The 25,000-nt window shown below is 42.9% G+C and overlaps 2 protein-coding genes across 7 annotated transcripts in view; both read left to right on the top strand.

Annotated features, from left to right (window-relative positions):
• The first annotated feature begins 3,359 nt into the window (after positions 1-3,359).
• Positions 3,360-6,533, top strand: pex10 (peroxisomal biogenesis factor 10). 2 transcript variants are annotated; one of them, XM_042097129.1, is made up of 7 exons: positions 3,360-3,536; positions 3,662-3,808; positions 3,892-3,972; positions 4,547-4,947; positions 5,220-5,392; positions 5,640-5,775; positions 6,133-6,533. In XM_042097129.1, the coding sequence occupies exons 2-7, from the start codon at positions 3,697-3,699 to the stop codon at positions 6,199-6,201; spliced, it is 972 nt and encodes a 323-aa protein (XP_041953063.1). In that variant the 5' UTR covers positions 3,360-3,536; positions 3,662-3,696; the 3' UTR covers positions 6,202-6,533. The 2 variants fall into 2 exon arrangements, with proteins under 2 accessions (XP_041953063.1, XP_041953064.1); XM_042097130.1 differs by having other exon boundaries at positions 3,638-3,808.
• Positions 6,534-6,596: 63 nt separating this feature from the next.
• LOC121712962 overlaps positions 6,597-25,000 on the top strand; it is a 43,504-nt gene continuing 25,100 nt past the window's right edge. The window contains exons 1-8 of one of the 5 annotated variants that reach the window (XM_042097122.1): positions 6,597-6,723; positions 7,364-8,125; positions 8,446-9,198; positions 9,340-9,395; positions 11,537-11,753; positions 17,266-17,456; positions 20,532-20,786; positions 22,265-22,456. In XM_042097122.1, coding sequence (XP_041953056.1) covers positions 7,469-8,125; positions 8,446-9,198; positions 9,340-9,395; positions 11,537-11,753; positions 17,266-17,456; positions 20,532-20,786; positions 22,265-22,456 — 2,321 coding nt within the window. In that variant the 5' untranslated portion in view covers positions 6,597-6,723; positions 7,364-7,468. Of the gene's footprint in view, positions 8,126-8,445; positions 9,199-9,339; positions 9,396-11,536; positions 11,754-17,265; positions 17,457-20,531; positions 20,787-22,264; positions 22,457-25,000 lie in introns of all 5 variants that reach the window. The other 4 variants (XM_042097121.1, XM_042097120.1, XM_042097124.1 and 1 more) reach the window with 4 other exon arrangements.

The raw sequence follows: 25,000 nt of genomic DNA, 5'->3' as shown, positions 1-25,000 counted from the left end.
AAACACAATCAAAAACTCCATGATGATGATTGACCACAAAAGAGTATGGGTTTAAACAAAATCAAAGGCACAATGGATGATGATTGTGGACTGTATGTGATGCGTGGGTAGAGTGTAATTAGAGGAGAATGAGTGATTGTATCTTACCTCAGGAGTGCGCTCTGCTCTGCTCTGCTCTGTGTCCTCAGAGCTCTCCGTCTCTGCTCTCTGTCCTCAGCTCCCCTCGGACTGCCTTAGCACGTAGATCTTGCCCATCTGCAAGAAGTCACAAGTATCTCTTAAGTTAAAACACACACACACACAGTCACACGAGTGCACACACACACACACACACACACACACACACACACACACACACACACACACTCACACACAGTCACACGAGTACACACACATACACACACACACACACACACACATACACACACACACACACACACAGTCACACGAGTGCACACACTAACACACAAACACGGTGATAGACATATGCACAAACTCACACACACAAACACACACACACACACACAACACACCCCACCTCCCTAATTGTAAACAGAGAGCCGGCCTGCTTGACTTCAGTGAGTAAATAAGCTTCTGTAGGTTTCTCATCAAACATGTGCCTGGCCTCCTATCCTGCATAGGAAGATCTGGCAGAAGCTCAAATATGCCTGAAGCCATTCCCTGAAAGAGTGGCAAGAAAGGGATTTTTATTCAATGGACATAAAAGGACTCTGCTGTCCTGATGCACAAACAAAGAAACTGGTTCTGCAACCTCCAAAACTGCACTTAGAATCAAATCACAAATAGGCTCAGTATCCTCCCTGAAATGGAAATTCGACAGAAAGATTGCAAGAAAAACTTCTCGATTACAGTTCTGAATAATATGGCTTTGATAATAATGTTTCTGATATATGCACGTTTATTACGATACAATACAATGTTTAGTACAATACAATACGATACAAATTCTTTGTGCATCCCTGGGTAGCTCATTTAAGGATAGGAGGACATATGCAGTACATATGTAAGACATATGGCAAAAGGACATATAGTACATACATGTAAGACATATAGCAAAAGGACATAGTACATACATGTAAGACATTATCAAAAGGCTAAAGTCTAGTTTTATTCCCCCCTCCTCCAACTTCATGCCCCCTCTCGCCCACTGTGGTCCTCTGATGAGTGTGTGCTGTGTCGACCATCCATCAGCACTAAGTTTGTATATGGTTGTTGTTAGTTTTGTGATTTGCCATTGTTATTATTATGTCAAAATTATTTAGTTTATTACTATTTTTAGCATGTTTATGTAGGCTATATGACTACTTTGAATGGGTTTATTATTTTTTCTAATGCTCATTGTTATTGTTGTGTGCAGACATGTGGACTCGAGTCACATGACTTGGACTCGAGTCAGACTCGAGTCATGATTTTAATGACTTCAGACTTGACTTGATAAAATTCGGCATGACTTGCGACTCGACTTGGACTTGAATACTATTCACTTGAGACTTGACTCGGACTTTGCCTCTTTGACTTGTGATGACTTGACATGTCTCGAATCAAAAACTAAATTTCCTGATCGTGGACCAGTCACCCCACAGACGCTTTCCCGCGACTAAATAAAAAAAAAAAAAAATAGCGGAGACAAGCGGCCAGAGCACAGTACAGTACTGCCGCTACCCCCACACGCATTACGCACTGTGTGTAGGGCACCAAGAGACAGAGGAAGGACCAACATTTAGCCAATCACTAGTAGCTTTACTGCAAACTGATTTGCACTCTTGTTAGAGAACGTTTAATGTCAAAAAGCACCAACAGCATGTTACATAAAGTTGATACTTTTCGAGTCCTCTCCATTAAGATCCAACTTGAACTTATGCTAGCCTACTGCATTTAATTGAGAACGCATCCAAGCACGCACGAGAGGGAGAGAAAATGAGTAGGTTCTAGCTGGCTTGTCATTGTTGATGATGATTGATATCTTCTTTTAAATATAAGAAACATATAAAAGGAAATCGTGAAGGCAACAAATACGAGATTAGAGGAGATTGTGAATTATCCGGTTCTCACTAGCCTACTGTACTGTTATAAACTATGAGATCCAGGTCACTATGACATAGCTGCACTCACTGTGATTTGGAAAGTGGACAAGAATATTATGAAGAGTTGTCTTTGCCTTGTGTAATGGAACTGGTCTTAATAGTCTTGAAGTATTCAATAATTTATTTACATGAAGCACATGATATGCCGATTGAAATACATTTCACTCAGCTACTGTAGCTAGGTGGCTACTGGCTACCAGGCTCATAATTCACTTTTAATTGCAAACAGAAAATGTCAAGCAAGCATCATGTCATACATGCTTCTCTTTCCAAGGGAATGAAAGCTGTTTGTGCCAACTTAATATCATGCTTATCGTTGTTAATATTGTGCTATACATGTGGCACAAACAATGTTTGAGTTTGTGGACTAGCCATAGGCTATATTTGAACGGAGCTGGTAAAAAAAGGATCATTATGAGAACGTGTGACACAATGGGCTTAAAGTGACAGTGCACCATTTACAAATGAGATAAACAGCATCAAATGTGTAGTATTTCTTAAGAAATGAATACTTTAAAACAAAATTACTGTCATTATTATCTTTTAAATAATATAAAAGTGTTGACCTTGGCTTCCCTTATGAGTCGCCACTGCCAGACAGCCTAATAAATTGTTTGCAGGCAAATCTGTGGCCTAGCGCAGTGAAATGCCATCAGTCAAATTATTACTCATCCTTACAGTGGGCTCCGCAATTTGGAAAAACAATATATATATTTGCAGCTGTGCTGAGTGTTATGTAGCTATCCGTTTACAGATTACACAGGTATGCGCATGCATATGTCGTAAAAGATTACAAGACAGAAACATTGAACATATTTTAATCTGTATTTATAAACAAAAAATACTGTGGATTAGATGGAAGTGCTAAAATTATGATCGATAGTCTAATAATGGCATTATTAAGTGAAGAGTACCTGATGACTTGTTCAGGACTTGAAAAAGATTGGGACTTGGACTTGGACTCGACTTGGCTTTGATGTGACTTGGACTTGGACTCGACTTGCCCTTCTCTGTATTTACTTGGGACTTGACTTGGACTTGACTGCTAAGACTTGGGACTTACTTGTGACTTGCCAAACAGTGACTTGGTCCCACCTCTGGTTGTGTGTGTCTCTTTGGACAAATGCATCTGCCAAGAACCGCAACCAAAACCATAAGCGGTTGTTCAGACCTCCGCTTTGCAGGGGTCGCTGCAGATATTTGTCGCGGTGATCTGCCTGTTCCAGTGATTGCAATGCCCATCTTACTCGTGTTGTCGATTTACAGCATACTTCCTCGTTCGGATCTTGCAGTTGAAAATCTTCCAAAGCTGTGTTTGTTGATGTGCAATATATCGTTAAAACCTCAATAAAATAGGCAACAGTTCATGTTTGCCTTTAGAGAAGCTAATTGCACGATGTGTCGTTGTCTACACACCTGAGGAAACATCAGGTAAATGCCATTCTCTTTGGTAGAGTGATAATGAATGTCAATCATATAAGTTGGTGACTTATGAAATGTTACTTTAACATTTGCTCCCCCCATCTGAAAAGCTGTGCGTTGAAAACTCTCTTTAGGCGGTGAACTGTTGAGTGTGCTTTCCGTGTGTAAGATGCCACTCGTTCCTGCAAATCAACCGCAGTTGATTCGATCCAGTCAAAAGGATGAATACTATCAGACACGCCTGAAGAATAATGCCAATGAAGTTTTCCAGGCTTTCACTGGTAAGCAATCATGCAGTCACGACTAGTTGTTTTCCCATTTGTTTTTTTTATGTGCATTTGTCTGATCCTTATGTTTGTAACAGGATCCAGGCAATGGCTGAAATGGAGGAAGGAGGTCGAGTTGCTTTCAGATTTGGCCTACTACAGTTTGACAACATTCTCAGGTAAAACTGAGAAAGCAAATGTTTAAATTGTTATCAAAAAATGGCTAAATGTATTAAATAATTACTGAATGCATTATGTTTTTTGATACTGAACACTTGGATATTGTGTATACTTTTTCTATGCTGCTAGAGTCGATTTCGAATTCTAGGTTTGTGTATAAATCTATAGTAATTAAAGTAACACCAAAGCACTTTTCCTCTGTCGCACACACGCGATTTGCTTATCCAACACTGACTTTGGAAATAACTATGTCCACAGACAAGGTAGAGTATATTGCATGATTTTATGAAAGTATGATATTTTGCGACATCAGAAGGAAGTCAAATTTGTAGTTTCTTATGTCTCATTCCATCGAACTACAGATCCGCTACCTGATCTGGCAAACTTGCATAGTGCGGTTATAGCCGATACGATAGAGGGTCGCAAAGCGAATGCAGAAGTGCCGTTCACCCTTGTTACGAGTTGATGAACCACTTTTGATGAACGATTTTGGAAACATTATTTTAAGGTACAAAAAACTCTTTGGTGTTGCTTTAAAGGCAGATTCTGACTCTGATATGTGGTTGTATTCAGGGTACCAGACTCTGGGCGAGGAGTATGTGAACATCGTGCAAGTGGACCCCACCAAGCGTCGTGTGCCGTCGCTGACACGCCGCGGCGCGTTCGTCCTCTTCCACACCTTTGCTCCGTACCTGCTGGATAAGCTGCTGGTGTGTCTGGAGAACGAGCTGCAGGCTGAGGACCGTCCCGGTCCTCACAGGGACTCTCCGTCGCGCTGGAACCCCATGTTCTACATCAAAGCCTGGGTACAGCAGGCCGTGGGTGCCCTGACGGAGAACCAGAGGAAGAACTTGGTGCCAGTGCTTTATGCCTGTCAGCAAGGCATCACTATTGTGCACCGCATCCATGTGGCTTTTTTCTACATTTACAGCTCCTACTACCACATCAGCAAGAGAGCAACGCGTGTGGGCTATGTAAGTTTGGTCAGGGCAGAGGTTCTTAAGCCTAGGACTGTCAGCCACACAGACAACAATTATAAGGTTTACACTGGCAAATGACTAATGACATTCTTTGTAGGCCTATTTCTTTCATTCCATTTAAAAATTATTTAAAAGGCATTGTGAGATAAGTAGGCTTACCTCTAACTGTGTGTGTCTACATACTGTATGCATGTAATTACACGTGTGTGTGTTTGTTCGTTTGTTCATTTGTGTGTGTGTGTGTGTGCGTATGTGTCTCTCCTCAGCTGCGGGTCCTAAGCGGTGCAGGTGATGAGAAGGCGATCCGTAACAGCTACAGGCTGCTGGGCGCTGTCTCCCTGCTGCAGTTGGCCATCACTCTGGTCCTGCAGGTCAACAGCCTCCGGCAGAGACAGAGGGCCAGACAGGAGTGGAAACAGCACAGAAACCTGCCCTGCAGGTGGGTCACCTGCAGTGTGTGTGTGTGTGTGTTTGTGCCTTATCTTGGAAAGTGTGTGTGTGTGTGTGTGTGTGTAAGAGACAGAGAGTAAGAGAGGTAGACGGTAACACGATTATTGCACATACATGCTTTGCATTTTATTTTTTTAATTTCACTTAGAAATTATTTGAAAGTGCATATACTGGTACATAAAACAGCATACCTGTGTGTGTGTGTGTGTGTGTGTGTGTGCGCGTGTGTGTCTTAGCTCCCAGGCTGCCCCTTCTCCATCCTCGCGAACATCTCGCTGTATCTTGTGTCTGGAGGACAGGAGGCACGCCACGGCCACCCCCTGTGGACACCTCTTCTGCTGGGAGTGCATCACAGAGTGGTGCAGCAACAAGGTCTGTCTGCACCCCAAACCAACCACAGCCATAGAGATATTACATTATGTTATGAACATGCACCTGAGCATTACCATTATGTTATTATTTGTTTATGCTTTATGCGCTTTTGGAAAATATGGAAAACGGTGTAGTCCACTTCTGAAAGTGGTAGAAGCTGACCTTGTCTGTTGTGTTTTGTCCAAATATCCTTGATTACTAGCTTTAACCCTCTCTGTTCTGACCTTGTCTGTTGTGTTCTGTCCAAAGATCCTTGATTACTAGCTTTAACCCTCTCTGTTCTGACCTTGTCTGTTGTGTTCTGTCCAAAGATCCTTGATTACTAGCTTTAACCCTCTCTGTTCTGTCCCTTTGCAGAGTGAGTGTCCTTTGTGCCGGGAGAAATTCCAGCCACATCGGCTGGTCTACCTGCGTGGCTACAAATGAACGAAGGCCCAGAGAACTGACCCTGACTGACAGACAGACTGTCTCGCTGTCCGTGCCCACTGGACTACCTTGTCGGGGGAAACGACCAGTGGAAGGGTCATGAAATATTCAGAACAGTCAAAGATGTGAAGCGAATTGGAGCCACAGAGAGATGGGACTTTAAAGGGTCGTGGTGGACAGTGCATTGTTCCCCCGGTCTAAAGATTCCTTGTTGTGCAGTGTGCATATATTTTGATTATTGTAATAACATATTCAATGCTGGATTGTATCAGTCCCTTTAACTCATTGTTAATTATGTTAATTAATAAAATGCAAACTGTACATTAATCCAACATGTGTGTCAGTCCTATCAGACAATAAAAAATGCGCGAGGGGTTTTATCAGAGAATAATATCGGTAGACTAGACTCACTCACTGCAGCTAGACCTATGTTTATAACACTGTCTAATCTAGCCTTCCCAAGTTAAAAGCGCAGTAGTAGGCTATATAGTGCTTTGAAAAAGTTTGGACAAGCCAACAACGGTTGGTGGTTTAAGAGTCACTACTCTTAGTAGGCTATTCCGATTTATAATGTAACGGCTATTCCGTTTATATTGTGAAACTGGCCATTTTAAAAACCGTTAATGTTAGCTAAATTGCTAAAGCGAACGTAGCATTCTAGGGTTGTAAGATAGAACTAGAACTCAACGTGTAAATTAGCTTCTAGTTGAATAAGATATGGGGTATTTTAGTAATTCCCTATTTTTTCCCTATATCAACAAGACAACAGAATATACTGTGCTGGACTAATAGCTGGCAAGAGAGACAGGCGACAAAGAAACTTCACTGGGGCATTGTATCCTCATAAATCTTGTAGTGCTAGCTCACCACCACCACACTAATCTCCTCGGGGGCGGCTTAACGCTACGGCAGCAGGCTGTGTGCCCCAGGCGAAGTCAGCTCAGTAGGCTACGGTGCTCTCCGGGCATGTGTTATGTTTATAGGCTATGTTCACACCAGTTCTTTGGGTAAGTGAGTGGCATCTTTCCTTAGTTTGCGATACGTCCGTCTGAAATGTTGCAAACAGGGTATGACCAAGTGTGACTTGAGTTCAATGTTCAGTTGTGTTACTGTGGACTACTTTGAGAGGCAACTCATGTCGAAATGTTTTTTGTGTGCACAGGGAGTAGCCTACTGAAACGCTTGCTGTGATGTGAAACTTTCAAAAATGTTTCTATGGGGATACAAGAAACTATTAAAAGGCTTACAAAGCCTTCACTGAAGTCAAATGGCTGGGCGCAATTACTATGGGAGACATGGTTGGACTCAAAGTGAATCTGGGCACAAGAAGTCCAGATTGCTGCTGCAGTGTAACCTGCCCCAGTGTGAGGAGAATGTTGATGAAGTCCTGGATCTTCTGTCAGCCTGCAGTGATGATCAGAGACCTCACCTGGGGGCAGCCCGTGGCAATGCACCTGTCCGATCTACCTTTCTAGTGGAGCCCATACTCCGACAGCAGCCTTTGAATAGTGTCACTATGCCAGGTAATGACAGTTGTCTGTGCAGCTGGAAGAAAGGCAGCTCAAGTACGACAGATCAGAGAAACAGAATGTGGGCGAAAAAAATCACATATAGTGGTAGTAGCATCCCAATTACTAGCAGCACATCTCATGTTTGTACAACCAGACATGACAGCCTGCCACATAGGAAACGCTGGGAGAAGTCAGAAGGTGATCTTGCCAGAGTGGCTCCCTTTGCTTCTCTGGAGTCTCAAAGGGTTGGAGAGAGGGCATTCTGTTTTGGCAGGGATCAGGCAGACGGTAGGGGGGCAAAGTTTGAGAGTCAGAGACACCCAAAACAGAGGGAGAGCCTCTCCACGTTTGAGGATCTTCTGGACTCGTCCTGGGCGTCGGCTGCCTTGCACAGGACGATGCTGGACCTGGAGGTAAATAACATCTCTTCAATTCGTCAGTGTTTACATATGTGATTGGATAATGGAAATCCTTGATTTCTGCTCCGTTTCAACCCTCTCTGGTGAAATTTTACCAGCATCCTGTATACCGTCCCCCATTAACATCCTGGATACCATTCTCGCAAAACCCTGGATGTTGCTAGGATGGCTAGGATCAGAATCATTAGTTTGTGAAATTTCACCATGTGAAGGGTTTTTCCCAGATCTCATCACATATCTGCCTCAGGAAGGCCTGAGACTAAATGTACACATTCCCTTCTTTTCCCATAACACACATTTGGTCTTTTTCACAGAACAACGAACAAGAGAGCAGCTCCTCCTTACTCCAGCAGTCACCACTTAGGTATTCTCATCGTAGCTCAAAGCCTCAGCTGATTTTTCAGGAGGTTGATTATCTTTCACAGCCAAATTTAAGCCTGTTTTCTGTTGAAAATGCTAAGTCGTCGTCACAAAGCTCAGGGATAATGAGGAGTCAGACCCAAGACAGAATTGTGAAATCGGCCTTTGGTCCCAGGCTGTCGCCTCAGGAGGAGCTGTGCCTGCAAGAGGCTCTGTCACAGTCCAGTCACAGGCCGATCGTGTCCATGCCTGAGAGAGACGTAGAGCCATCCCATCTTCCCTCCCGCGACACAGAATGGTGTGAGGACTGTGGACTAGCCGTGGCCGAGCCTGTGGCAGCAGGAAAGGCGTTAGTGCCAAATTATCTGTCATGGAGAGAGAAACTCGAAATGAAGGACAATTTGGACCAAGCAAATCTCAAAATGAAGGAAAGCTGGAAGTCCACTCAGGGAACATTGGAGCAAAACCATGGAGATAAGATCTTGCATTCCTTCAACGGCCAGTTGCAGCTGGGCATCAGGGGGCCATTAAAAGAAGCCATTCCCTCTGACGGATGGCGTCTCTCCTCAAAGCAGAAGCACTTACTGGAGAAAACGCATTCAGTCACAGGACAAAGCAGTAAAGTCAACCCTGAACACCTCTCTAGTCAGGGGCTGAAAGACATGTTGAAAGCACTGCGGTCGTCCACACATCTTCAGTCCTGTCGGGTAGGTTGACCTCTGACCCCTGAGCTCTCGTGTGGGGTTAGGCACAGGGGTGGCTTTTGTATGGGTGTGTAATGTGAGCTCAGCCGATGGCGCTGGCCCCTTAGTTTAACACACAACTGTGTTCTGTTTTGTTCTGAGCAGCTTCCTGGCAGCAGAGAGATTTACGACCCAGCCCAGGAGGTTGGGACAGACGAGAGGTACGGCAAACCACAGAGCGCGGATCGGGCCACAGCACTAAAAAAACACCTGGAACTCTCTCTCTCTCTCTCTCTCTCATACTCACTCACTCTCTCACTTTAACACACACACACACCCACACTGCAGGGCTTGAGCTGACGAGGTCTCAAATGTGCTGTATTTATTGGAATTGGAACTGAATTCATGGCCAGTCTCTAGGGGTAATCACAAAATAACAGAACTTTATAGCATTCTGTAGGGGAGTGCTGGATTTAATTTAATGACTGTCGGGTAAGCCAGGGTCCATAATCTATTCACCAGGGGAAAGCCATTGACAGACATGTCAAATGTACAGATTAGCCTTTGTTTTAATTAATGTAATCCAATTCGCATTTAAAAACGAACCTTTAACCCAGGGGTCTCAAACTCAAATGAGCTGGGGGCCACTTCTGCCAACGTCATCTGAAATACAAAACTGCAAACAGAAAGTGCAAGTCTTTTAATCTATTTTTAGACACCTGTGCTATAAAATAATGATAAAATAAATATAAATACAAATTATGAAAAAAAAAAAAAAAAAAACATAAAAACAGGTATGTGTGTGTTTCACACCAAATAAAAATATTTTCCTCTCATAACTTATTTAAACCTGGCATATCAAAATTTCAAAAGGCCATGGCTTGAAAGTGGTCAGAGATAAAGTCATACTGTAAATGTAAAAAGCTTTGAGTATAAACACAAGTTTATGAAGGGGGTAAATTTACCCATCTAATTTGCCACTGGATGGTAAGCACCTCAAATTATGCACCTTTCAGTAAATACTGGATGTTGAACTATTTGAGCAGGTTTACTTTCTTTTTGTCATATTACCCAAATAACAAATGAACAGGAAAACAGTAGGCCTAAGATGTAACAATAGTAAACTATTACTAGTCTGTTCCACAAACCGTTATTATAGGTCTACAATAAAGTAGCCTGGTCAAATCAGTTCCTATCGCGGGTGACTTTGTAGTTCTTCAGAGCTGTCTGTACCACGTCCATTACGGACACTATCATCACGATTACCACTGCCACCTCGAGCTATTTTGGGCAAAGAGTCGAAATGGTATGCTTAGTGGACACCGTCGTACGCAAAGACGCCCCTCCATTTACAGACGCACCGTGACTATCACTGTCAATAGACGATCGATCATAATATAATCTCCAAAAGGCAGATATTCTCCTTCAGAATCAGAATAGGTGAATAGCATAGCCTACTCTAGACTTCATCACACGTGAACGTTTTTTCAACATTTGGTGTAGGCCTATTTCTGCTTCAATTTGTGCAAAAGAAATTCATGTTTCTCGCGTGTAGGCTAATACACTGTATTTCCTGAAAACTGTGTGCAGTGATTTTGGGCTTGAATCTAGCTCTGGATGTCTAGCAACTAGTGGAGGAGAGTACAAATGAGATTTGTTACCGTACTTGGATCAATCGTCTATTTTAATCAGTGTCGTTGTTTGTCGCAATTAAAAATACCCTCAAGGGCCGAATTACATTATTATTTTGAAATAGGCCGCGGGCCGTAATTGGGCCGGGCCGGGAGTTTGAGACCCCTGCTTTAACCCTTTGGGGAAAAAAGTGGTTCGATTTGTGGACATTCACTTGTGCTCGTGTTTCAGGGGGTAATAGTAATGGTTTGGTTGTGGTAATAATGAGCTGAAATCCCAGGTAGTGTTTTATGTTGTTGCATAAAACGGCGTAGTCTATTGCAGCTGCTGCTGCCTAGCCTAAAGTTGTTTTTCATCATACTCCTAAACAGAAGCCCCATTCACATAAACAGCGACGACTAGCGACAAGAAACCATGTAATTCAGTGATGACAGGCGAAATAACCACTGGCTACTGGCTACGTGAAGCTTCGTATATACTTTATGTGAATGCGGCTTAAGTGTTGTGCCTCCTAAACAAAGAGCCCTGTGTTTTATTCATTCTTTAGAGAATGAGTCCATAAGAATCTTTTATTAGGAGGTTTGCCACTTACTCTGAGTTGCGGTATTTCACCAAGGCACATACTTGAATACCCCCCCAGGTGCTGTACAAAATGTTGTTTTGATATTACTTCTGTTGTTGTTGTTGTTGTTGTTTGTGTTGTCTTTATCTTTAGCATTGCTCTATGCAGGTTCCAGGCTCTGTACAGGTTTCGCCTGCTGCAGCAGTGTTTCCGACGCTGGGCTCACTTGTGCAGGTGTCTGGCCATCGCCCGGCAGTGCCACCGGAGGAGGGTGCTCTCATCTGTCCTCCATGCCCTGGGTCAGGCCGTGGAGAAGCGCCACGCACAGACACACACACTTCAGCATTGGCAAAAAGCTCGGACGCTCGCTCAAGCATTCCAGCATGTGAGTAACACACAGTGTGTGTGTGTGTGTGTGTGTGTGTGTGTGTGTGTGTGTGTGTGTGTTGTGCATGCATTTGTCTCTAGATTTCGAGTTTCAGCAGGGGCTATACTACGAAGTGATCGTGGTATCTCTCATTTCAAATGGGCTTTCATGTGTATCTGTTTGTTTTTATTTTTGCTTTGGTCTCCTCTCCTCATTCTTCAGACTAATAAAAGGAGCCTGGAGCCGTGGGATACCTGTGCCTCTGTGTGCCTGTGTGAAACTCCCCTCTCGCTCTCATTCTCTCCCAGCAGTAGGGGAGTTAGTTTATGTCCCCGGGCAAGCACTAAATCTCACCTGTCGTCGTTTGTCTGAGTTAACTCACTGCACAAGCACCTAATTATATGAGGAGCTCTCCCCCCCTCTCTACTTCTCCACACACACACACACACACACACACACACACACACACACACACACACACACACACACACACACAAACACACACACACACACTTCCATCACCAATACCACCATCTCATAAATGCAATTATCATCCATCTTAACTGTGAGGTAGTATGTTCAGTATGTTAGGAATGCAACTCGTGTAACAAATCCCAGAATCAGAGCCAGAATCATAGTCGGAATCAGCTGCGATCGGTGATGTGGTAACTCATTCCAGACAAGTCGTAGCTTATGTTGTGTGGGTGTTCTTTTGGGCCCCCGTGTTCTGTAATGAAATGGTTCATTCTTTCCGTTATACACGCAGGGAATTCTTTTGTCGGCAGAAGGCTCAGGTGTCAAAAGTAACAAATGCCTGTTTTGAAGGGGTGTGACTTTACTATAGTGTCTATAGCCATATATGTTTGCAATATTTGCAATGGAATCATAAGAAAAACTGGTTGGCTTTAACAATAATGCCAATTTTGATGCCTCAGTTGATTGTTTATTGATTATTGCTAATTTATTAGTATTAAAACTGTATTTGTTGTTGTTTATATTAATTAGTGTTTTAATATTCTTGCCATGCCAAGCCAAGAAATGTGTTCGCCCGTTTTGCTTTGGGGCTCAATAGTAGCCTAATCAAATGTTATATTTGTGCTCAGAGTGCTTCATTTTTTGGGTTTGGACTACTTATTAAAGGCGCTCTAAGCGATGCTGGGTAACGTCACTTCTGTTGACGTTCAAACAAAACAGAAAGCTAGCTCGCTACTTCCTCCCCCTCCCTCCCGTGCAATTGAAACTCTCCTAAACGCGCATCTCGTCAGTGATTTGCTGGAACAATTTCTTATGTTTTTTATGGGCAAGGTTTGCCCAAGTTGTTTTGTGGCTGTTTTAGGAACCTGGGTTGTCCACATCCGCAGCCAGCGGATGGTGAGGGGATGTTTGCTGTAAGTGACAAAACATGTTTTAGCCTAAAAAAGTATAACATCGCTTAGAGCACCTTTAAGGTTGGTTACCGGTATGTGTGTTATTAGTCAATTACCCCAATGTGGTTTAAGCATACCCACCTTAACTCTTTTCCTAGTGAGCTCTCTTCTACTGTTTGCTGACTCATGGCCATGGGGATTGCCTGCTTGCATGCTGATTGTGTGAAGATGATTGCTTGAATACACAGTGCTAGCATACTCTTGCATGCATCATGATTACTTCCAAATACTGTGCGTGCTGCATACTCTTGCATGCATTAGGATTACTTGCTGTGCTTGGGCAGCCGTGGCCCACTGGTTAGCACTCTGGACTTGTAACCGGAGGGTTGCCGGTTCGAGCCCCGACCAGTGGGCCGCGGCTGAAGTGCCCTTGAGCAAGGCACCTAACCCCTCACTGCTCCCCGAGCGCTGCCGTTAAAGCAGGCAGCTCACTGTGCCGGGATTAGTGTGTGCTTCACCTCACTGTGTGTTCACTGTGTGCAGTGTGTTTCACTAATTCACCGATTGGGTTAAATGCAGAGACCAAATTTCCCTCACGGGATCAAAAAGTATATATACTTATATACTTGCTGCATACTCTTGCATGCATTAGGATTACTTGCATATACTGTGCTTGCTGCATACTCTTGCATGCATCATGATTACTTGCATGCACAATGATTGTGTGGCACGGGGGATGAGGGGATGCTGCTTATCGTGGATGTGACAGACATTTGGCCATTAACCAGCTTGGCACTTTTGTCCAAAGTTCAGAGTCGTGTTCTGCAGAAACTGTAGTAAACTTCAAAAAAATGCTGACGCTGAAATAAAAGTCTGGAAAATGTTTCCCAGTTACAGTGTCTATTGGAGTTTTACGAAGACTTGGAAGCAGGCTTGGAATTTCACCATTCTGGGGGCAAGGCCACTTTGCCTTCAGTTGGGCATATTTGGTGGGGGGCACAAAGGCCACATGTCAGGGCACCAAGGCCAAAGTTAACTATACAGTAGGCTATAAAAATGATCAAAGTTGTATTTAGCCTATTCACTGCAGTAGACCTGCATCACTGTATGAAACATTACAAAAACATGAAACATGACATATTACATAGAACTGTAAATCATCTGATCATCTAATAATTACAGATATCTAGGCTATATATAACATTTATTTTATATTTGGCCTGCTATGAAATCATGTATTGAACAATTTAAATTTAAGCACAGCTCAGCTTTAAGAAACTCAAATAGCCTAGATGCATGCTTAGCATTTTGTGATCATTAAGGCTACTTTCACAAACTCTTAGTCAGCTGTCCTCTGATTTACCAATATCTAGGCGATATTTGTAACATTTATTTTGTATTTGGCCCGTTATGAAATCATGTGGAACAATTTAAACACATTGTAAAACTTAAAGCCCAAATTTGGAGACATCCATGCATGTCGAAATTTACTGCAAATTCAAAACTGGATTACTCTGGAACGGCTAACTGTACAGGGGACTGCTTTACACCGTTGCGTTCGGTAAGGTCTGCTGTTTATTCTGATATATGGTTTGTCATGTGTTAAAAGACGGGTTCGTGAAGAATTCCACCGAGATGAATGGGTAGGGAGATCATGGACGCAAAACCTTCAGTAGAATGTATGATTCAATTTAATTATATTATTTACTTTTCTCGCGAACCGTTCAACACAGCCATTATCGGCTAACATCATTTAAAAGCTGAGAAAAAGCTCTTTCATGTGATACTTGTAATGTCTGTGTGATGAATAGGCTACTTCACGAGTAGTTCAACTGAGAAGAAAGGGTGAATTTGGACGCACTTTCTTTCTTGCGCTGTCACTTTCTCCAATGCGTAAAAGACTAAATTAATTTGCGCTGTGAATGCTAAGATTATTTTGACAGGCCACAGGCTAAATAAAAATCGCTATTAGTAGGACGCAAAGCAGAATATTGAAAGAAGGGGGCACCAAGGCCACCGTGGCCTGTAAACCTATGATTTTCAAAGGGGCTTCACGGCCAACGCAAGGGGCTACGCAGGCCATGGCCGTCTTGGCCGCCGTGAAATTCCTACCCTGCTTGGAAGGTATACCTCATTAAAGTTTCAAATCATCTCTTTACAGTTCCCCTAAGAAAAGCCTTCCAACGTTTAGGCTACTTTAAGAGGCCGAATTCATTTTAGTGGAATCAATTATAGTCATTCATGCATGACTCATGACTCATATTGGATGATTCATATTGGAATATGGGGTATGACTCATATTGGAGTGCTCAGGATCATTATGAGAACAAACATCAACAACAATACTGTACAAGTCAAATTAAAAAGGTCCCCAAAACGATGGTAGCTGTAGGCTAGATATTCATAGATTTATAATCACAAAGGGCCAATTAATCCATACAGGCAAATGTATTAATTTTATACAGATAATATATATTTTATAATATACTGTATATAAACATAATATAAATAATATATTTTTATCTGAAAACAGTTTTACTGTATAGTTTAGAGTGGTCCAGGCCAACCTAATGAAAGTATCTCTTAGAGAAGTGATTTCTGTAGCTAAAGACTCACCTTGGAAACACCTCAAAACCATAATCCAAATATATACTGTATATCTCTTAGAGAAGTGATTTCTATAGCTAAAGACTCACCTGGGAAACACCTCAAAACCATATCCAAATTCAAAGCCATAAGTTTCTCTAGGCTGTTTTTGCTCCATTTTTATGTTTTATCTTTTTTCATTTTCCTCCTCCAAAAACAACAACAAAAAACAACAGAGAAAGAACAAAGAGAAGGGTTCTAAACAAAAAAACAAACATTATACTGTTATTTAGTTCTCTAACATTTGCAGCCGGAGTAAACACAGTCTTATATCAGTTTTCACATCAGATGTGGTGTGGCAGCTGAATGCTCAACTAGGCTGCCTCAACAGAATTCATGCTTGAGCATGCTTGAAAACAACTTGAACCAATATAAACCAACTCAACTCTTGATTTAGTAGCCTATACTGACTATACTGAACTCAAATTCTTAACTTAAATCAGCCTCAAGTAAATGATGATCTATTTATTCTGCATGTGAATCAATCAAAACAGACCAACATCAGACCTGGAGAACCAGTGTAAAGCTCCTGAAAGGACCGCTGCAGCATATTGGGCTGTAATGGTGAAGGAGAGCACTTCATCCTGTAGCTATCATCACCTGCTGTGACTGAGCCAAATGATGTTTGTGAAAGTCTAAAATGGGCCACCTGCCCCTGGTGTTTAGATTTATTTATTTATGTATACCTGCAGAAGCGTGGGAATAAACTGGTAGTGGCATCGGTCTCTCTTTTTGGTCTGTCTATAGTGCTGCACCTTCAGCAGTTTGGGCATTTGTCCTGCCATAATTGTCTCAGTGCTGTCAGGCTTGGATATGCCCTGTCAGCAAAGATGAGCAGGTAACGCAGGAAAGAATGACAGGTTCCCTTTGGACCAGGGCCCAGCTATTATTTGGGACAATTTGTCAGCTGTCAACCTACACAGAAAGCTGTTATTTGTATGTGTGTGTGTGTGTGTGTGTGTGTGTGTGTGTGTGTGTGTGTGTGTGTGTGTGTGTGTGTGTCTGTCTGTGTGTCTGTCTGTGTGTGTGTGTGTGTGTGTGTGTGTGTGTGGGGGGGGGGGGGGGGGGGGTAAACTGTAAACTGTAATTTGCTCTCATGCTGGAATTGTAGGAATTGGAAAAACGTGAAGGTGACTTTCACACCTGTTCTCTGTAACTCAACACTTAAGATAACATGCAACAGAATCCTTGTAAGTTCTGCTTTCTCAGGCACATTATGTGCTGTATCTGTGTCCATTGCAAAACTTCAAGAAACATCTGATGTTACTTTGAACTATCATCTTTTGTATTGTTCCCTTTGTATAATATAAAGATCCTAGTATATCTCTTTCTTACTTAAAACCTGACAGAGTGCATCATTGGGATCATGTACATATAAATATACCTTTTCGCTGCCATGTCTTCACAGACAGTTATAGAGACCAGAGACAGGAAGTAGGTTTCCAAGAAAAGGATGGAGAACCCTGGATGCTTGAGCTCAGTGTTTGCTTTCAGTAACTCTGATGTGTTTTCCACAGTGGAAAGCTTGTGCAGCCGTCAGACAAGGCCAGAGATCTAGCTTGAGCAGAGTGCATGATGGGACTGTGGAGGACCTGAGGAGGAGGCTCACCCAGCCCAGTAGCCCACTGGTGCTCCGTGAGACCTACTGCACCTGGAGGAGACACTCACAGGGCCAGGAGGTCCTCAGGGCAGCGCTCATACACTACCAGTAAGACCTCACAGTGATGTAGTATGCACACTACCAGTAAGACCTCACAGTGAGGTAGTATGCACACTACCAGTAAGACCTCACAGTGATGTAGTATGCACACTACCAGTAAGACCTCACAGTGATGTAGTATGCACACTACCAGTAAGACCTCACAGTGAGGTAGTATGCACACTACCAGTAAGACCTCACAGTGATGTAGTATGCACACTACCAGTAAGACCTCACAGTGATGTTGTATGCACACTACCAGTAAGACCTCACAGTGAGGTAGTATGCACACTACCAGTAAAACCTCACAGTGAGGTAGTATGCACACTACCAGTAAGACTTCACAGTGATGTTGTGGGCAGCCGTGGCCCACTGGTTAGCACTCTGGACGTGAAGCCGGAGGGTTGCCGGTTCGAGCCCCGACCAGTGGGCTGCGGCTGAAGTGCCCTTGAGCAAGGCACCTAACCCCTCACTGCTCCCCGAGCGCCGCCGTTGAAACAGGCAGCTCACTGCGCTGGGATTAGTGTGTGCTTCACCTCACTGTGTGTTCACTGTGTGCTGTTTGTGTTTCACTAATTCACCGATTAGGTTAAATGCAGAGACCAAATTTCCCTCACAGGATCAAAAAAGTATATATACTTATACTTATACTTATACTTATACACTACCAGTAAGACCTCACAGTGAGGTAGTATGCACACTACCAGTAAGACCTCACAGTGAGGTAGTATGCACACTACCAGTAAGATCTCACAGTGAGGTAGTATGCACACTACCAGTAACATCTCACAGTGATATACACACTACTTGTAAGATCTCACAGTGAGGTAGTATACACTACCAGTAAGATGCTCATATACTTACTGTGATGTTTACACTACCAGTAATAAAAAAGCTTGAATTACCCCTTGAGGATCAATAAAGTATCTATCTATCTATCTATCTATCTATCTATCTAATATTTTACATTATTTACAAGTATAAGTATAAGTATACTCTTTTGATCCCGTGAGGGAAATTTGGTCTCTGCATTTATCCTAATCCGTGAATTAGTGAAACACACTCAGCGGCGCTCGGGGAGCAGTGAGGGTATAGGTGCCTTGCTCAAGGGCACTTCAGCCGTGCCTACTGGTCGGGGTTCGAACCGGCAAGCCCCCGATACATTTACAGAGATGTAGTATACTTTCAGGTAAGATTATCACATACAGTAGTAACAGAGATGTAAGTCAATACTACCAGTGAGATTCTCATATACTTACAGTGATGTATACATTACCAGTAATGTCTTACATACTACCATAGCGCATAGCACAATGCCAGGAGTATAATTTGGTAACACTTTACTTGACAGTATCGACATAAGAGTGACATGACACTGTCATGAACACATGGCACTGTCATGACACATGAACCCTAACCCTAATCCTAACCTCTAACCCCCAATCCTAACCCTAACCCTAAACCTAATCCTAACCCTAATTTATTATGACAAAAACCAAATGTCACTTAATAACAGAAGTGTTATGTCATAAACATTTATGACTTGTTTATGACACATTCAAGACAGTGTCATGTCAGTCTTATGTCGATACGGTCAAGTAAACTGTACCCATATATTTACATTAAACATTTTTACCTTATGTCTTTTCATTCTTTATTCATCTTCATGTGTAAAGCATTCAAGGTGAAACCCTAGCCTGTGCTGTTATGACATAGCATTTGTCATAACATTCTTAGGTGAGAACAGATTCGGGGTAAATAGAATGGTTTCCTGCACTTGATTAAATTGGATACAGCAGAAGCAGTTAAATGCTCCCAATTAAGCCAACCACAGTTTTGCAGAGAGTGTTTGTTTTACCCTGTTGGCAAAATTACTCCATTCTAGCTCTGAGTTCTGAAAGCCACTTTCTCCTGTTCAGACATGCCCATGTGCACAAAGACTATTGTACGCCTTGTTTTGCTCATGTCATAGAAGATGAGAATCTCCTTACGAAACCACACTGCCAGTCACCGGTGTGGAGACATTACCTCATAAACTGTCTTGACTTCCTGTGACTTTCACACCTCACACACAGGCAAACACACACACACACACACACACACACACACACACACACACACACACACACACACACACACACACACACACACACACAGCCTATAATGACACCTATCTTTTGGATTATTGGGCTTGTAAGTCATAGCTCATGTAATACAAACAGGCTCCACACCCCAGGTATGGCACAATGATACATACACACACACTCTCTCACACACACACACACACACACACACACACACACACACACACACACACACACACACACACACACACACACACCACCTATAATGACACACACACAGCATATAATGACACTTATCATGTCTTCTGTTTAAGATTAAGATTATTGGGCTTTTAAGTCACAGCTCATGTAGTACAATTAGACTCCACACCCCAGGTATGGTACAAGCACAGACACACACACACACACACACCTAACCTCATGTTGGAGCTTGTGGTTTCTATGTGTGTATTGGCAAGCTGTGTGTTGAGACTCCTCCACTCTGGACTACTGTGCTTTAAAGGAGAATTTCCGGCGATTTTTCACATAAATCTCTGTTTCTCAAGGTCAACGAGTACTGTCGATATGGAAAGAGAACTAAAACTATCGGCTCTACCTAACTTGACTAGCCAACAGCTAGAGCAGCTACAGTGCTACACTCTGGGAGTGTGTGTGTGTGTGTGTGTGTGTGTGCTCCTGGTGAGCTTATTGCTCTTACTGTGTGTGTGTGTGTGTGTGTGTGTGTGTGTGTGTGTGTGTGTGTGTGTGTGTGTGTGTGTGCTCCTGGTGAGCTTACTGCTCTTACTGTGTATGTGTGTGTTTGTGTGTGTGTGTGTGTGTGTGTGCGCCAACCATCCCCTCTTTTCTCACACCTCTGTTGTTTTCCCAACACACCCTTGATCCCTCACTGAGTCAGAGGTGAAATTTTCACTTGCTTCATTTGACACACATTGTGTGTGCTTTTATCCTGTCTTTATGTATTTCGGTGTGTGTGTGTGTGTGTGTGTGTGTGTGTGTGCAGCCTGGCCCTGCTGTATAAGCACTGGCTGCGGTGGCGGCGTGAGTGTGTGAGGCAGAGACAGTGTGCAGAGCGGGAGGAACAGGCCGGGCGAGTGTGGCACCTCACCCTGCAGAAACACACTTTCGCTTTCTGGACATTAGTCAGCATCAGACACCAGCAGGCCCGACAGTGCTGGAGACACCAGCTGCAGAAACGAGCTTTCACTGCCTGGACATCTGCTCACCAAAGACAACAGCAAGCCACAGGCCAGCACAGGTATGGCCACACCAATATTCATTAATTCATTCATTCATTCACTCATTCATTCACCCACTCACCCACTCACTCACTCACTCACTCATTCCCTCATTCATTCACCCACTCACTCACTCATTCATTCATTCATTCATTCATTCATTCATTCACTCACTCATTCACTCACTCGTTCATTCATTTGTTCACTCGTTTATTCATTCACTCACTCACTCATTCACTCACTCACTTATTCACTCACTCGTTCATTCATTTGTTCACTCGTTTATTCATTCACTCATTCACTCACTCACTCATTCACTCACTCACTTATTCACTCACTCGTTCATTCATTTGTTCACTCGTTTATTCATTCACTCATTCACTCACTCACTCACTCACTCACTTATTCGCTCACTCGTTCATTCATTTGTTCACTCGTTTATTCATTCACTCATTCATAGCTCTAGGTTTCTTCCTGTTAGGGCATACTCACACAATGGGCACAGTTCACTTGTACCTTGCTGGAGTACAGTTCTCTCCCATTCTTGGTCTGCACTCACACTGCATACTATCAAACTGTACCCAGGCACAGTTGAGCTGCTGTGCTCTAGAATCTTTGCATAAGGGCGTGTTCCATTACCATCATAAGCCCAACCGTACCATGCCAGAGTCCACCACCTCAAGCAGAACCGGACACGGTACGCTTATCCATTTACGGTACGTAGCGATCACACAGGTCCAACGATCCAGACTTTGGGGGTCAAACGTACTCAGGTACAGTACGGATGGCATAGTGTAATTATGCCCTTAAAAGGATGCTTTGGTAAGCCTTGTGCTTGTTCTGGGAGGCTCAGGTCTTGAGCTCTGTTAAGTGCTTTGATATAGTGTTCATTGTTAATGGTGCTATATAAATGAATGAAATTCAGTTGAATCACATACACATAGGCCGCACAGGTATATTACTGTAACATATGCATTGTATCCATCTGTTTGTGCTCTCATTCATTCATTCATTCATTCGTTCATTTATTTCTCAACTACCCATTCATTCGTTCATTTATTTCTCAACTACCCATTCATTCGTTCATTTATTTCTCAACTACCCATGAGTCGCGTTTGATCATTGTTCCATATATGAAGCCATCCAATTATCATGATGTTGCACTAGTAGCAGATTCATGGGACCACTAATCTGCCTTGCTAGCTTGGAGTTTCTCATTAAACCCTTCCTACACCCACTGAGGCATCCTGTAGGGTTTCTATTGGAACTCAATGAGAACACAGAAGTTGGCACATAATCTAATTGGTTCAGTTAATCAAGCAACTGTTCTTTTCTCTCCACTCATTTACTTGCGTGTGTGTGTGTGTGTGTGTGTGTGTTTTCTTTGTGTGTGTGTGTGTCTCTCTGTGTGTGTCTGTGTGTGTGTGTGTGTGTGTGTCTCTCTGTGTGTGTCTGTGTGTGTGTGTGTGTGTGTGCGCGCGCGCATTTGTTCTCTCAGGCTGTGTGTGTTGTCCGCTGCATGGCGTGTGTGGTTGGAGCGCTTGGAGAGGCGTAGGAGTGGTCGTCTGACGGAGGCGAAGGAGAGTGCTGAGTTGATCAGGAGGAGTGTCCTCCAACACTGCCTCCTAGTGTGGTGGAGGAGAACTACCACTCGTCACAACAACAGAGAGAGATCACATCTTATAGCCAGGTGAGTCTACACCTGCTTGGCACAATACAGCTTAGAAATCACGGGGGGCTGTATTTTGCACACTGGCGCATGGCGTAAAACTCGTTTTCCACCCGGCGCGAATTTAATTCCTTATTTTGCACGTTTAATTTTTAAACAATGCGCCCAGGGGTGTGGCAATTAACAACTTAGGGAGTGGCTTAGCGCATTGTCTAAAAATCGCTATTGTACACCTGGTCAGAGGTCTATGGCAAGTTGTTTATATGTTATTTTAAGATCACATTGTCAACAGTCATATTGGCGGGTGCACCTATCATCCATGAACGCACACCAGCGCACGTCCAAGCAAAACATTACAAATTGCACGATTACAATAGGAAACATAATTAGAATAAAGATATTACGAAATACTGTACAGTTCATGATGAGTAAGTTTTCACTATAATTTGCAAATTGGTAATGACGGTTAAAAGTGATTAGGGGAGAGGCGAGAGACACGTATGGAGCACTGCTGAAGACGCACTGTCATGAGATAGAAGAAACAGGATAAATGCTGTTTTATTCAGTCATTTGAGCAATATTAGGGTAAGAGTTGTTTTTTCCAGCCTATGTTTTCGATGGTAACCCATTGTAAGTCAATAGTGAAAGTAACTGCATATAACTGTATTGTCGTTGACTGACACCATGGTGAAGTTAGTTTCACTTTGCCAATGAGTTCAAATAATAGACGAGTGCAAATGCGTGAAGGTTATGCTAGGTTTTAGTAAAGCATTGTTTAGTGGAATTCCATACGGTCTCGCAAGCAGCCTCCTTCAAATGCGCCGTTGAATATCAAAATACTGATGCATTTATTTGACATCGCGCTTTGCGCCGTTAAAGGGGAAAATAATTCTGTGTAAATGCATGGATTCCAGTTGCTGCTACTGGAAGAAACTGGAATCCATGCATTTCCACACAATTATTTTTGGAATCTGATCCCTTATTATACCTGTTCATTCGTACTCGTCGCTCGACTTATCATGACTAAATTTAAGATGGCTGCAAACGCTAAACTTTGTGAAGATACTGTCTGTATAAATCGTCTTGTCAGTAACTACCAGTAACTACCAGTAAACTACCAATCGTTTAATTAAGTTCTCAATGTCTCGTTTTAAATGTAAGGGCCCTCGGAAGTCCAATGAACCAATGAAGTGTGGATAGGGATGTAACGATTACCGGTTTAATGGTAAACTGCGATAAAAACGTTGACCGTTTTTTTACCGTTTTCTTTTACAATATCATAGTTATCACGGTCGATTACCGCGGTGTGGAAACCGTGTGTTTAATCCTTCCCAGCTTCATCCAAGCCTGCTTTTGACATACAGTAGGCCTGGTACAATGAAACAAAACTGGTACCCTAATGATTATCAAATATAGTGGTTCCATCCAAGCTATACACTTGATCTAGCCAATTAGCACATTGCTTCAAAAGGATGAAAGGGAAGGATGTCATTTGATTGGCTGCTGAGCTCACATATCAACAGCCTTTCGCCAGAATTAAGGACCTACCTTTAACAGAGTTCATTTCAGATACAGTGCATTTCTCAGAACCAGGTGGAACAGCTTACTCTCAGGTGTGTGTAGTAGCTATCTACCTGTGGAGCAACCATTCAGTCTCTTATCTCCTAGACCTGTGTTTCTCAGAGTGTGGTCCGGGGACCACTGGTGGTCCACAAACTATCTCAAGTGGTCTGCGAGCAGACGTGGTAAAATATAATATAGATGAGTTGTTTGTAATATTGAACCATAGACTGTTCTATATATACTACAGTCTATGTATTGAACCAACTTGCATGTAAATCTGCAACATTGCCTATGTAAGCTACGCCAATTTAAATCATATGAATTGAATTCTCTGACACAATAAGCAAGGTGCAAAGACAATAGGCAAGGTGGGTCAGTGAGTAGGCCTATTGTGTAATATAGGCTACTGTTGAAGTAGATCAACTGTTTTTTTTAGCTAGGTGGTCCGTGAGGTTTTTTTTTTATTGGTTAGGTGGTCCGTGAGGGTTTTTTTGATTGGTTAGGTGGTCCTTGATCTGAAAAGGTTTGAGAAACACTGTCCTAGGCCTCTCTGTATGTGCGGCAGACCATTTCACTCCTGAGGGGTTTGTCTGTAGTCAGGCTATTATCCCTCACAGAAGTCAGACTCTATTAGGCCAGGTGTATGCTGCTAGGAGCAGTCCAGCAAGGCTATATAAATGTAGACTTCAATAAGGACACATTTGTGGAGTTAATGGAATTCGAGTGGTACAATTCTCCCAGTGGTCCTGGCCTGTGCTGTGGGAAGGTACCACAGTGATAGTATACTACCAGTAGGATACTTAAGTATAAGTATATATACTCTTTTTTTTTCCCATGAGGGAAATTTGGTCTCTGTATTTGTCCCAATCCGTGAATTAGTGAAACACACAGTGAAGGGAAGCACACACTAATCCCGGCGCAGTGAGCTGCCAGCAACAACAGCAGTGCTCGGGGAGCAGTGAGGGGTTAGGTGCCTTGCTCAAGGGCATTTCAGCCGTGCCT

The sequence above is a fragment of the Alosa sapidissima genome, chromosome 7 (assembly GCF_018492685.1).
Source record: "Alosa sapidissima isolate fAloSap1 chromosome 7, fAloSap1.pri, whole genome shotgun sequence".
Taxonomy (NCBI): Eukaryota; Metazoa; Chordata; class Actinopteri; order Clupeiformes; family Clupeidae; genus Alosa; species Alosa sapidissima.
Note: the sequence above shows the minus strand (reverse complement) of the source record. Positions and strands in the feature narration are given on the sequence as shown.

Excerpts from the sequence above, each read along its gene's own strand:
- pex10 (XM_042097129.1), top strand. The coding sequence starts at position 3,697 with ATGCCACTCGTTCCTGCAAATCAACCGCAGTTGATTCGATCCAGTCAA. Across the intron at positions 3,809-3,891 it reads AGTTTTCCAGGCTTTCACTG|GATCCAGGCAATGGCTGAAA; the intron begins GTAAGCAATCAT and ends TGTTTGTAACAG. Across the intron at positions 4,948-5,219 it reads GAGCAACGCGTGTGGGCTAT|CTGCGGGTCCTAAGCGGTGC; the intron begins GTAAGTTTGGTC and ends GTCTCTCCTCAG.